At 46.9% G+C, this 14,564-nt stretch overlaps 1 protein-coding gene across 3 annotated transcripts in view; it reads right to left on the bottom strand.

The window, feature by feature from the left end:
* Window positions 1-14,564, bottom strand: part of LOC146860386 (transient receptor potential cation channel subfamily M member 7-like) — a 1,286,036-nt gene that overhangs the window by 976,874 nt on the left and 294,598 nt on the right. Inside the window, exon 1 of one of the 3 annotated variants that reach the window (XM_085644246.1) lies at window positions 13,106-13,297. The exons of the other annotated variants lie outside the window; for them this stretch is intronic. Coding sequence (XP_085500372.1) covers window positions 13,106-13,179 — 74 coding nt within the window. The 5' untranslated portion in view covers window positions 13,180-13,297. Of the gene's footprint in view, window positions 1-13,105; window positions 13,298-14,564 lie in introns of those variants that run through there. 3 annotated transcript variants of the gene reach the window in all.

Here is a 14,564-nt window from a genome sequence, read left to right as displayed (position 1 = left end):
CAGCTCCGCTCCGCCAGCCTCGCCCTCGCCACCGTCCCACGGATTCGCAGAACCACCACCGGAAGATCTTTCTCCTACCTGGCGGCCAAGACGTGGAACACCCTCCCCACCCCCCTTCGACTGACCCAGGACCATCTCTTCTTCAGGAAGCACCTCAAGACCTGGCTTTTCGAGCAGTAGCGGCACCCCCCTCCCAGCGCCTTGAGACCCTCACGGGTGAGTAGCATGCTCTACAAATGTCCTGATTGATTGATTGATTGATTGGCTTTCATCCCCTCAAATACCAATTTATCATTAAAACACATTTTCTGCGATTTGGGGAAATCCCAGCTTGCCCAGCTATGGCTCTTCGGCTTTTATTCCTTTAAGATATCTTTGTGCGGGTGGTTCAATTCAATCGAGGTTGAAAGTTTGAAAATTAAAGTTAAAAAAGCCAAAGGCTTTAATTAAAATCGAGAAATGTGTAATGTAAAATATACAGCAGTCTATAAACACTAGTAAATAAGTTCAACACTACTATTTGTTTTTTTGTAATTTCCTAAATAATTAGAATCCTAACCACACACTTAATCCTAACACCGACCCATCACATCCACCCATTGGCACATTAACCCTATATATAATCCTAATCATATACTGAATCCTAAATACAAGACGGCATCCTAACCTTACTCTAAAGTTAACCCTAATACTACCCCTAACCTACACCAAGTGTAATGTTTTTTTAATATCTTCAAACTTTTTTCTTCTAGACTGCTTTCTTTTTCCAAACATCCTGTTAACAACTTTTTGGTTTACAAGCTTTAGATGTATTGTTTTTTCTAAATATTTACTTCTGCTGTAGACGAATGCTGCTGCAAGCAGTCGTAGAGACCTGTGTCCTCCTTCCCCCAGAGACGCAACTAGGCTGAGAGCTGTGCCTTGTTTTCTCACCTCAAGAGCTCTCTGATAGGACCGCCTACCAGGAGTGCGAACCATGCCTGCCAGAAACAGATGCACAGAACTGTTGGGTGTGCGCACCAGCTTCCTGTTTATGTTTCTCCTAAAACTCTGAAACATGGGGTTATCAGGCTCTGTGAGACTCCGGATAGAGTCCCATATCATGGAGGCTAGAAATGCTTGCTGGGAGTTACAAGGCCTGGGGTCCATGAATGGGTGTCACAGCCACATAGAAGAAGGCAGTGGGCAGCCCTGCCAGATCTAATTGCGTGACTGAGTCCAAGCCATAGCTAGCCGTTGAGAGAGACAGCTAGGGCGCGTGCTGCAGGGTGATTCGTTTGAGACCGGAGTATTGACGGGTAAAGACGAGCAGATGCTGTGCCCATACAGGTCTATCTGTGCAGATTCTGTCCATGAACAATTTGTTTGCAGACAAGCGTGACTGGACGTCTGACCAGACGTATCTCCAGTGCGCAACTCTCCACCCAAGGCCTTAGGACTCTGGCTCAACGATTTTCATCAAGTTGGGGACATCAGGTCATCTCCTGGTGTTGTCCATCGCTGTCCAGCAAAGATTCTACAATGATTCTCTCTTTCGCATGCTCGCATGAGTTCTCCGAGGCCACCACAGCTGGGTAGTATTGCTTAAAAAAAAATGCTATAAAAACAAAGTTAATGTTTTTGTCTCTCTATAGAATTTGCCGCGGCCGTTGAATCATCAAAATGCTAAGACTAGCATGGGTTGCATCACGTACCACCTAATCCCATGACATCAGAGGGCTGATTCCTTGTCCCACCTGTAGCCATGTAACCACCTCTTATTCGCTGCTAAGGGGAGCTCTTAGAGCTGCTTACTTCAGTTTCCTGCCGCTGCCTTCTATACCAAGGTATGCAGCAAATGCAAGAACAGTGCTTCAAGGCAGAAGCAACAGCAGCTTTTCTGGGTTACCCCTTCCATATGTTATCCTGCACACAATAATAGGAACAGAGAAAACAATATGGATGTTATCGAGCAGAGAAATACACCTGCGGACTTTGAAAGCTTGGACACGTCATTTTATACGTGATAAGTCAAAAATGATGTGCAATCTGTGCCTCGCGCTGAACGTTCCAGGCCAGCAGCTGCTGTTCACTTGTCGGAGGTGCGTTTGTGCTCTCGCACGCTCCCCTTTCATTTCTCCCTGAGCGCCCCGCCTGTGCCAACCATATGCTAGGTGATTCCCTCGGTCCTGAGAAGGGTTAAGAAAGTTGTCTCTCGAGCGTGCCCTACCCCTGCCCCTCCTCGACTAGGACGGTAATGAATAAAGAGCCACGGACACATGCGGAGAGCGAGAATGAGAGGTGGGGCTGGCATGGTGCCCGCGCACAGAGCCCTGGCAGCATGCCCAGCTTTTTGTTTGAGCAAGTGCCAGCTAGCTTCTCCACGTGCTGTGGCTGTCCCTGCTCCCGCCTGCTCTAGCCTGCCGCAGCGGGATCACAGGCAGCGCTCCTTACCCCACCCGCGGCCTCGAGCACCGGACAGCGGCAGTGCGGACCGGGATTGGGACCACAGCTTTGCGCAAAAAAAACTCCCATTGTGCAAGTGTCAAGATCCAATTTAGTGTGTGGTGCACGCTGTACAAATGGTCACTACACGTTAATGTACAAATGAAGCCCCCTTAGAAGGTGCAGCGTAGCGGCTATGCTGCATAGGGGGCTGCTGAGTTGTGTATGTCTGCACAGAGCAACAAGAAACCTGAGACTGGAATGCAGCCTGCCCTCCATCTGGCACACTACGAGCCGCCGCTGATAATTAAAAGCAGATGGCACACGGACGCGCTGCTACCCGCTCCCGAGCACCCTAGGCCAGAGAACAGAGAAGGCGGGACATGCACCCGCCTTGGGCCAATTGTGTGCTGTCTTTCTTAGAAAGACGCATGCAAAGGCCAATAGCAGGTGAAAAAAAAAGAGCACACGCACAAGCGTGTATTCATACTTTAAAGCTCTTACTAAAAGACTCGCAGAGCAGCGGATGCACGCTGGCTCAGGCAAGACCTAAAAAATATATAAGCAATTAAAGTGTCGATAAAGTAGTTTCATCAAAGAACAGATTCAGACAAATGAAGGGAAAGGCGGGCTTTTAAATAATATTAATCAGTCTTATTATTATCACAGGTCCAGCATACATGCCCATGAATAAGTGAAAACAAAAGGTATGCAGTTCCTAAAGTGAATGCAAGGTGTGAAAAAATAACTGGGGGGTACCGAGGTGGTGAAGGGAACAGAAGTGAAAAACAGGAGTTAAGGTAACTCCTTATTTGGAAAAGAAGACCCTCACACACCCAACAAGCGGGTGTCTTGCTTCATCACCGGGTCTTTGCTCCTTATCGGGCCGGCAGGTGCAATGCCCAATCAGGCACCTAATAGGGCCTTCCTAGCGGAGATCTTTATTCCAACGCCGATGAGTGAGGTGTGTGTTGGGGGGGAAAAAATTGATGACATAAGTGAGTGTAGGTGCATATGAGGTAAAAGTGAATATATTAAAACAGGGGTAGGTGATCCACTAAATACTTTTAATACAGCATGGTCACCATCCTGGTTAAAACAAATTATATAATCCGCACATTTATCACCGTTAGTTATGTGAGTGTATGTGCTGGGGTGATCAATAGGTCAACATGTTTCTTGCCTTAGAATATAATAAATGGCAATTCATCAGGACCGGGAAAAATATTGCGGCTACCTACACCTCTTTGGTGGTGCCCAACGTCTCTAAGAGATTACAATGGTGGGCACGCATACAGCACCCTAAAAAAGTGTGGTACCGTAGTTAAAAAAGCACACCTGCAGAGAAGGAAGATAACAAATAAAAAGCATAAACAACAACAATCTGATTGCAACAACAGTTAATACAAGACAGTTGGTGGTGTCAAGACAACCGTGGCATGCAAGACTATTGAGCAAAGTATGGAGGACATGTAAAGGACTCAGGGCAAGGCAGATAGAAGCAAAACATCCAGTCAATGATACCGGGAACAAAAGGATTAAAGGAGACAAGACAATTAGCAAACTCACCCAACTGGGCTGTGCTGAATCCAAGGCCGGGGTGAGTAAACACTAAAATTTAGTGTCCTGCAGTGAGGGAAAAAAAGAAAGGGGGATACCGGACAGTAGCAATAAGTTAACAAATGCACCCATAACAATTGAATGCGGTCAGGAAAGCGGAATTGACGCGCCTATACAGGTTAACAGGTAGCAAGGGAAGCGGTAACTAGCTCTGTGTAGACCGCCAAAAATCAGTGCATATGTGACTATTGAAACTCAGCTCAGGATTGGGCATGAAGCAATCAAGATGTATTGCACCAAATGTGAACGCCAACCCGCGTCCAAAACTCCAAGACCACCCTCCCAAAAGCTAGGGGGAAGGTACAGGAGAATGAACTGAACCGGCGGCAAACCGCGAGGTTAAACAAGTGAAGTGGGAAACGGCGCGGTGCAATATTTAAAGTCACCGCGTGACTGGAGAAAGGTGCTGTCAGGTATGTGAGGCGCTTACCACATAGTGTCTCTGTACTTACGATTCCGTAATTAAGGAAACGCCGTCCGCCTAGTATCTCACCAGCCGCTGTAGTCTGGTGTGTGTGTATCCAGGCCAAACCACTATGTAGCCACACAACGGCGTGCTGGCGCGAGGGGCGGGTACAGCCGGAAGTAAGCGTGCTAACGTGGGAAACGCTAGTGCGCTAACTGGCCGGAAGTGTGGGGCAGAGCGCGCTACTCGTTGTCATGGGAACGAGGGAGCGAGCCGCACAGCCGTAATCAATGATTGTAGCGGCGCGCATGACGAAGGTACCAAAAAGAAAACATTTTTTAGCGAGGTTGCTGGGAGGGCACTCGGATATCCAAATTGAAATTCCTCGGGGTCGAGGTAGAAACTAAATAACGATTAGCTGTAATATCACAGGGAACAAGGGGAGTTCATAATAGAAGTCACAATTCGAAATTAAATTCCTCGGAGTCGAGGTGGAAACTCAATAATGATGAACTGCAATATTACAAGGAACGTGGGGAGTTCATAACAGAAGTCACACCCAATTGGCACTCATAGATGGTTACAAGCATAGAAATTACTTCGCAGTTAGACACAGGAGGTCCGGCAACTAGGGAAGTGTAGAGTGTAAAAAATTTCAGTCATAATGAAGTCAAGTCAGCATACTCCAAGGAATTTCCTCGTTGAGGCCAGTGGTGTCAGCAGCCAATCTCAGGACCCACCGTTGTTCAAGTCTAAAGAGGGTTCTTTTTGACATTTGTGGATGTGCTTCAAGGACAATCCAATGGAAGGAGTTAGGGGTATGGTGTTCAAGCTGATAATGAGTAGTCATTTTTGTATTCGTTTTAGCGCATCGAAAGCTACTCTTGTGTTCTAACATGCGTGTCTTGACTGGACGGGTCGTCATACCTATGTAAGGTAGACCACAGGGACATGTCATCATATAGACGCAGTTGGAAGAGTTACAGTTTGTGTGTTTGGAAATGTTCCACGTTAAACCATTAGGGAATGTCAGTTCTTTACTAGTGCGTGTCTGGGGGCACATGGAGCATGACCCACAGGGATAATGCCCCCTTACAGGGGGAAGATCCCACAGCATTCTTTGTGAACTGGTGGTGGGTTTCTTTGGTCTGGTATGGATCAGTAGATCCTTAAGGTTGCTGGTGCGCTTGAATGCAAATCTAGGGGCCTGCAGCTCCAAATGACCAGTATTGAGAATCCCCCAATGTTTTTTTATGATAGATTTAATCCTGTTGGAATCAGGAGTGAAAGTGGTGACACATGTAATAAATTTGTCAGGTACCTTGATGTTGATGTCCAACAAACTCTCCCTGTTGTTGTTCCTGGCTCGTTTACGAGCCTTCGCTACCACACGTCGAGGATAGTCTCGTTTGAGTAGATCATTCATGAGAGTGTCTGATTCTTTCTGGTAGTCTATCACAGAACTACAGTTTCTCCTGATGCGCAAGAATTGCCCAAACTGCAAGTTTTCCCTCAGTGACTTCGGATGAAAACTGCTGAAGAGGAGCAGGCTATTCCAGTCAGTGGGTTTGCGGTATAGACTCGTAGTGATCTTGTTGTCAACGAGACAGATACAGAGATCCAAAAAGGGAACTTCTGTGTCAGAGATTGTGTGAGAGAATCTCAAGTAGGGGTTCAATGTATTTATCCAAGTGCAAAATTCTGTGCATTTGGTGTAGTCTCCTTTCCAAAGGACAAGGATATCATCAATGAACCTTTTCCAGAGCAGTACATTCGAGGAGTAGGGGTTGGAGGGAAGGTGATTTTTGGCGGTCTGCACTGATTTTTGGCGGTCTACACAGAGCTAGTTACCGCTTCCCTTGCTACCTGTTAACCTGTATAGGCGCGTCAATTCCGCTTTCCTGACCGCATTCAATTGTTATGGGTGCATTTGTTAACTTATTGCTACTGTCCGGTATCCCCCTTTATTTTTTCCCTCACTGCAGGACACTAAATTTTAGTGTTTACTCACCCCGGCCTTGGATTCAGCACAGCCCAGTTGGGTGAGTTTGCTAATTGTCTTGTCTCCTTTAATCCTTTTGTTCCCGGTATCATTGACTGGATGTTTTGCTTCTATCTGCCTTGCCCTGAGTCCTTTACATGTCCTCCATACTTTGCTCAATAGTCTTGCATGCCACGGTTGTCTTGACACCACCAACTGTCTTGTATTAACTGTTGTTGCAATCAGATTGTTGTTGTTTATGCTTTTTATTTGTTGTTATCTTCTTTCTCTGCAGGTGTGCTTTTTTAACTACGGTACCACACTTTTTTAGGGTGCTGTATGCGTGCCCACCATTGTAATCTCTTAGAGACGTTGGGCACCACCAAAGAGGTGTAGGTAGCCGCAATATTTTTCCCGGTCCTGATGAATTGCCATTTATTATATTCTAAGGCAAGAAACATGTTGACCTATTGATCACCCCAGCACATACACTCACATAACTAACGGTGATAAATGTGCGGATTATATCATTTGTTTTAACCAGGATGGTGACCATGCTGTATTAAAATTATTTAGTGGATCACCTACCCCTGTTTTAATATATTCACTTTTACCTCATATGCACCTACACTCACTTATGTCATCAATTATTCCCCCCCCACACACACCTCACTCATCGGCGTTGGAATAAAGATCTCCGCTAGGAAGGCCCTATTAGGTGCCTGATCGGGCATTGCACCTGCCGGCCCGATAAGGAGCAAAGACCCGGTGATGAAGCAAGACACCCGCTTGTTGGGTGTGTGAGGGTCTTCTTTTCCAAATAAGGAGTTACCTTAACTCCTGTTTTTCACTTCTGTTCCCTTCACCACCTCGGTACCCCCCAGTTATTCTTTCACACCTTGCATTCACTTTAGGAACTGCATACCTTTTGTTTTCACTCATCAAAGAACAGATACCTGCCTTTAGGCCATTCTGCATCTGCAGTTCGCGCATGCACTGTTTTGATCTGCAGTGCATGACTATCCCCCAATGTGCACTGCATGACTATGCCCCAATGTGCACTGCATGACTATCCCCCAATGTGCACTGCATGACTATCCCCCAACATCTGAACTCCATGAATATGCCCCAATGTACATTGCATGAATTTCCCCCAATATCTTCACTGCATGAATATACCCCAATATCTGGAATGCATGAATAGCCCCCAATATCTGCACTGCATGAATATCCCCCACTGTGCACTGCATGAATACCCCCCAATGTGCACTACATGAATATCCCCTAACATCTGAACTCCATGAATATCCCTCTATGTGCATTGCATGAATATCCCCCAATATCTTTACTGCATGAATATCCCCCAATATCTGGAATGCATGAATAGCCCCCAATATCTGCACTGCATGAATATCCCCCACTGTGCATGGCATGAATACCCCCCAATGTGCACTACATGAATATCCCCTAACATCTGAACTCCATGAATATCCCCCTATGTGCATTGCATGAATATCCCCCAATATCTTCACTGCATGAATATCCCCCAATATCTGGAATGCATGAAAAGCCCCCAATATCTGCACTGCATTAATATGCCCAATATATGCATTGCATGAATATCCCCCAATATATGCACTGAATGAATATCCTCTAATATACACTGTATGAATAACCCCAATGTGCACTGCATGAATATCCCCCAATATTTGCACTGCATGAATATCCTCTAATATACACTGCATGAATAACCCCAATGTGCACTGCATGAATATCCCAACAATATCTGTACTACATGAATATCCCCCAATATCTGCAATGCATGAATATCCCACAATATCTGCAATGCATGAATATTGCCCAGATATATGCATTGCATTAATACCCCCCTATGTGCACTGCATGAATATACCCAAATATATGCACTGCATGAATATCCTCCAATATGCACTGCATGAATATCCCCCAATATCTGCACTGCATGAATATCCCCCAATATCGGCAATGCATGAATATCCCCCCAATATATGCAGTGCATGAATATTCTCCAATATCTGCAGTGCGTGAATATCCCCCAATATCTGCAATATATGCATTTCATGACTATCCCACAATATGCACTGCATGAATGTCCCCCAATATATGCATTGCATGAATATCCGCCAATATCTGCACTGCATGAATATCCCCAATATATGCATCTGCATCAATATGCCCCAATATCTGCATGAATATCCCCAATATATGCACTGCATGAATATCCCCCAATATCTGCACTGCATGAATAACCTCCAATATATGCATTGCATGAAAATCCCACAATATGCACTGCATGAATGTCCCCCAATACATGTATTGCATGAATATCCGCCAATATCTGCACTGCATGAATATCCCCCAATATCTGCACTGCATGAATTTGATTTTGATTTTAGCGATTTGTAAAGCGCCTGGTGACCCGAGGGCATCCCCGCGCTATAATCTTGAAGGCGAACCTGAGGGCAAAAAGGGGGGGTTTTTATTTAGGAAACAATATCGTTTTCAGTTTCTTCCTGAACAGCAGGTGATTGGATTCCAGTCGGTGGGTACGGGGGAGAGCGTTCCATCTCGTGGATGCATTAATCGAGAAGCGGCGGCCACCCGAACGTGTCTTCTTATGTCTAGGGACATTGGCCAGATTCTCATTCTCCGAGCGGAGGGACCTGGAGACTTTGTAAGGAGTAACCAGGTCTCTTAAGATGTTTGGGCCGGAACCGTTAAGCAGCTTATGTGCAGTGCAGAGGGTCTTGAAATCGACCCTTTGGCGGATTGGAAGCCAGTGAAGATCCTGGATTGCTGGCCTGGCTGATGCTCTGGAGGGGAGATTCCAGAGTAGCCGGGCGGCTGCGTTCTGCGTTCGCTGGAGTTTGGACAGGGTAGATTCTGGTGCTCCGAGGTATATCATGTTACAATAGTCCAGCCTTGCGAGCACCAGGCCCTGTACTAGGAGCTTCCTGGATAGGGGCGGGAGAAGTGGGAGGATCTTCCTGATGGAGCGCATTAGGCCAAAGCAGGTCCCTGCTGTCTTGGTAGCTTGAGTCTTCATTGACAGCTCGGGCTCTAGCCATACTCCTAGGGTTTTAATTTCCTGTTTCGGGGTGGGGATTTCCCCGAAAACGGCTGGCCAGACCGAAGGAGGGATGGTGGACCACTGCTTGCCCAGAAACATGACCTCGGTCTTTGACCCGTTTAATTTGAGTGCTGACTCACACATCCAAGTGTGGATATTTTTAAGGCAGTTTTGGAGATTGTCCGGGTGTTTGCCCAATTGGGAAAGTGAGACGACTAGTTGGGTGTCGTCGGCGTAGCTTACTATTTTAATCCCGAAGGGGGTGACCACATCTTCAAGGGGGGCCATGTAGGCATTAAATAAAGTTGGGCTTAATGAGGACCCCTGGGGGACCCCGCTCGTGAGGGGGAGGGTGGCAGAGTGGAATTTGCCATCCCACACCTGGAACGAGCGCCCTGAGAGGAAAGACTCTATCCACTTGAGCGCTGAACTTGCAATCCCTGCAGCAGCTAGCCGATGAAGAAGGACACGATGGTTGACTGTGTCGAAGGCTGCGCTTAAGTCCAGGAGGATCATTGCCACTGATCCTCCTGAATCCAGGATGCATCTCGCCTCCTCGATGACGGCGAGGAGGGCGGAGTCCGTGCCATGACCTGGACGGAAACCCGTCTGGGACTGCCGTAAGATGTTGTTGGCTTCTAAGTATCGTGACAATTGGCCATTGACCAATTTCTCGGCCATCTTGCTGATACCAGGGAGGAGAGAAATAGGTCTGTAGTTCGCCATGTCGGCTGGGTCAACCTGGGGTTTCTTTAGGAGTGCCTTAACAATTGCACTTTTCCAGCTGGGGGGAACCGAGCCTTGGGAGAGTGATGTGTTTATGAGCTCCGTAATTGTGGGCACTACGACTGCGGCTACAGTTTTGAGGAATCTGATCGGGGCAGGGTCTAACGGGGATCCGCTTTTCATTTTGGTTAAAGTGGATTCTACCTCGTCTCTTGTTACTGCTTTAAAGGAGGTGAGCTGGGGAAGCACGCTATTTCCTGCGTAGTTAGTGGAACTCTCAGCGTTCCTGTTGTTGGGTAGGCTAATAGGGGGCAGAGATGTTAAAATGCGATCGATTTTAGCATTGAAGTAGTTGGCCAGCTCATTACTTCTGTCCACAGGAGGTGTGTTAGATGAGGGTGGGACAGGTTTTTTCAGTAACTCTTTAACGATGAGGTATGATTCCCTTGCCGAGTTAGTAGCGTTTTTAATCCTGGTATCATAATGAGAGGCTTTAGCGAGTTTTAGGGAACCTTTGTATGTTCTCACCGTTTGCTGATACGCAACTTTGCTTGCGTGCTGCCAGTCTTTCCTCCATATCCGTTCTGCTTTTTTACAGTGTTTACGGAGGATCCGGAGTTCCGGAGTGTACCATGGAGCGGATCCTGGTTTATCGTTCTTATTCTCGCGAGTTTTTATTGGGAGGATGGAGTCAAGGGAAGTGGTAATCCATGCTCTGAATTTACTGTCCGCGGTAGTCGGGTCTTCCGAGGGGGTCGGGATCGATGAATTCAGTGTTTTGGTCCAATCATCTGGGGATAGTCTGGCCCATGCTCTATCTTTAATATGGTGGTGGGTCTGTGGAGTTTCTTGGATACTCCTGGGAGGCGGAAAGGAACCATGAAGTGGTCCGTCCATGGGAGAGGAAGGGACTTAGTGACTTGAAGAGTGGTGTCATTCGTGAACACTGGATCAAGCAGATGGCCTTTAGAGTGCGTGGCACCAGAGTTAGCTAGGTGGAGGCCAAATGTAGCCAGTTCTCCAATCAAGTCAACCGCTCCTGTATCTAGGGGGTCATCGAAATGGATGTTAAGATCCCCTATTATGGAGAAGTTGGGGGTGGAGTGGGCTTGAGATGCAATAGTCTCAAGGAGAGCTCTAGTGAAAGAGCTCGTATTGCCGGGGGGACGGTAGATTAGGAGTCCCACTAGTGTGTGGGTCAGACCTACGTGGATGGTAAATTGGAGGCTTTCAGAGTCCGTGATCTGGGCGTCATTGATTCTACAGGTGAGGTGGTCACGGTAAATAATTGCCAAGCCTCCTCCTCTACCCAAAGGGCGGGGCTGGGATTGTACCAGGAAACCTGGGGGAGTAGCCAGGATGACGTCTGAGTCCGAGTGGTTTGTAATCCATGTTTCTGAGAGGAACAGGATGTCAAGCTCATGATCTTCTATAAGATGGTTGATTAGCAGCGCGTGTCTGGGGAGAGAACGACAGTTCAGGGTGGCTAATTTGAGAGCTGTGGGCAAAGTATGTCGGCAGGGGAGCTTGAGCTGGACAGGGCGGCAGCGAGTGCATGTAGTGTATGGTCCTTCAGGATCATATATATAATTACATGCAGTATCAATAGGGGGTCTAAGACTAAGGAGGTCCCGGCATGAATAGTTTACCACGAGGGCAGTCTGGTCCGGCAGGGGTTCTGGCCCTAGGCCCGGCTGTGCGCGGACGGGCGCAGACGGGCTTGCCTTCGGCGCGCCTTCGGCGCGCAAACGGCGCTCCCGCTGCGCTCGTCCGCTGCGCTTCCGTTGACAGCACATGATGTGGGGGGCAGGGGGGCGTGGCCTTCAGGGGGCGTGGCCTAAGTTCTCGCCGGCTTGGCGTTTGTGGCAGGGAAATGTTAAACAGCGAGTGAGCGCTAGGTCCGCTGCTCGCTGAATTCCCAAGTGCAGGTGAGTGCCCTGGCGCTTGTTAGTGCGTGGTGAAATAAAAGTACAAGTTATTCAGTGACACAAGCAATCAACAAGTTTTAAAACCTCCCGGCTTCCGCCTCAGGAGTGCGCGATCGTGAGATTCAAAGTCGCTTGTAAGCAGCGCTTTAAATCCTCTAACATACACTGCATGAATAACCCCAATATGCATCTGCATGAATATCCCCTAATATCTGCATGAATATTCCCCAATATCTGCATTTGCATGAATATCCCCAATATATGCACTGCATGAATATCCCCCAATATCTGCACCGCATGAATATCCTCCAATATATGCATTGCATGAAAATCCCACAATATGCACTGCATGAATGTCCCCCAATATATATGCATTGTATGAATGTCCCTCAATATCTGCAACGCATGAATATCCCCAAATATCTGCACCGCATGAATATCCCCCAATAGCTGCACAGCAAGAATATTCCCCAATATATGCATCTGCATGAATATCCCACAATGTGCACTGCATGAAATCCCACAATATGCACTGCATGAAAATCCTCAATATGCACTGCGTGAATATCCCCAATATATGCATTGCATGTATATTGCCCAATATCTGCACTGCGTGAATATCCCCCAATATGCACTAAATGAATATCCCCAATATATGCATCTGCCGGCAGGCGGCAAGGAAAGCCTGTTGTGGCAGTAATGAGTCTACGAACAAAGCATATGTTCTATAGGTAAGCAATAGCTTCCAAGAACACAAAAGGACAGTAAAATAACTGAAACATTCCTATTTATGCTTAAAAGTACTTTAGTAAAACAATAACGCAGGTCTGCTCAACACAGCAAAACACGGCCCCGTGGTTAAACATATAATAAACTTGATTTGAGCTCAGAAAGACTCCAGAAACTCACACCTTTGGGTACAGCCGAGGAGAGTAAACACTGGTGCCTGTGAAATGTTTCTCGAATATTCTGCGGTATAATCCATAATCTGCCGACGGATGCAATATCTGAAAGGAGTCCTTTCCTTGGTTTCAAGGTTGTGTCAAATGTACACACAAAATTGCGAGAGAGATTCTATGGCCAGTGACGTGGCAAGGGTGTCATTGGCCGTAATACAGTGAGGAATATTGCTTCCATATGCTCCGGCTGAATAGAATATGACGGACACATTTAGGGTGCAGGTGACGCCACACGCCATTGGACCAAACTGGACCGCACCTGCTGCGCGAATGACGGCTACTGCCCTGGCCTCGACTGTGTGTCGTCACTGATCACACTTCACATGCCACTCTGTGGGGGCAGAGGAGGTGGAGACATTTATGTCCATTCAGAGCCGCACTGTGGGGTCTGGTGCCCCAGGAGAAGGCCGGGTGAACAATGGCCTCCCCTTGCACCCCCTCAGCTAATATAAACACACAGTGATAAGCTGAAGTGCCCCTCGCATTATTCTCCTATCAGGATCAACCGTGAGAAACATCCCGAGGGGCTTTATTTGCCCCGGGGCTTTACCTTATTATCAAAGCTACCTCGAAGGAGGAAATCTTCACTGCAATCTAAGCGAACAATAAGACACATTCTTGAGTCCAAGAGATACCAGTTAGTACACAACACCCCAGGACAGGTCGACAACACTACCAGGTAGTGTAAATTTGTTTGCAGAAGTCTAGAGATAAATTGGCGTAGGTGGACTGGCACCGAATTGCAAACAGAGAAAAGGTATCAGAAGGTGCCCTCCCTACTGTTCGGGTCTCCATAGGTTCGCTTACAGCGATTTATTTACTAGGGTACATGTGAAACTCCGAAAGTCAAACCGGAAATTCTCTTAATTGGAAAATGGCATCCAGTGAGTTTCCATCAGTGATTGGCCTCTTCGTACTATCCTACAAAGGTGGAGGTGAGAAATGAATCCATAGGGTCCATGCTTGCATTCAATATAGAAATACAAGGCTATCCTCTCAAATTTTAATAGTGCAGTTACTGCATTTATATAGCGCTTACTACCCCTGATGAAGCGTCAAAGCACTTTTGCAGCGAGTAGCACGCTACTACGGAACCCATAAAGGATTAGTGGTGAATTAGTATATTGAAATATGAAAGTAATTTGAGTGGTGGATATGCTGGTCTGTTATTTGGATTCAGAAGGATAGCGGAAGGATAGAAGGGGAAAAAGGTTTACATTTATAGAGTGCTGGCTACCCCTGGTGAGGTGTTGAAGCACTTTTCGGTGAGTAGCACACGTTACCCTGGAACCCAAACAGGATTAGTGGGAATTAGTATAGCGAAATATGCAATTAATTTGAGTGGTGAACATGTTAGTCTGTTATTTGGATTGCAAAGGAACAGTGGAGGGTTAATAGATGGAAGGGTCTA

Source organism: Triturus cristatus, chromosome 3_1 (genome assembly GCF_964204655.1).
Source record: "Triturus cristatus chromosome 3_1, aTriCri1.1, whole genome shotgun sequence".
Lineage (NCBI taxonomy): Eukaryota > Metazoa > Chordata > Amphibia > Caudata > Salamandridae > Triturus > Triturus cristatus.
The sequence above is the reverse complement of the archived record's forward strand: the minus strand, read 5'-3'. Positions and strand labels throughout refer to the sequence as shown.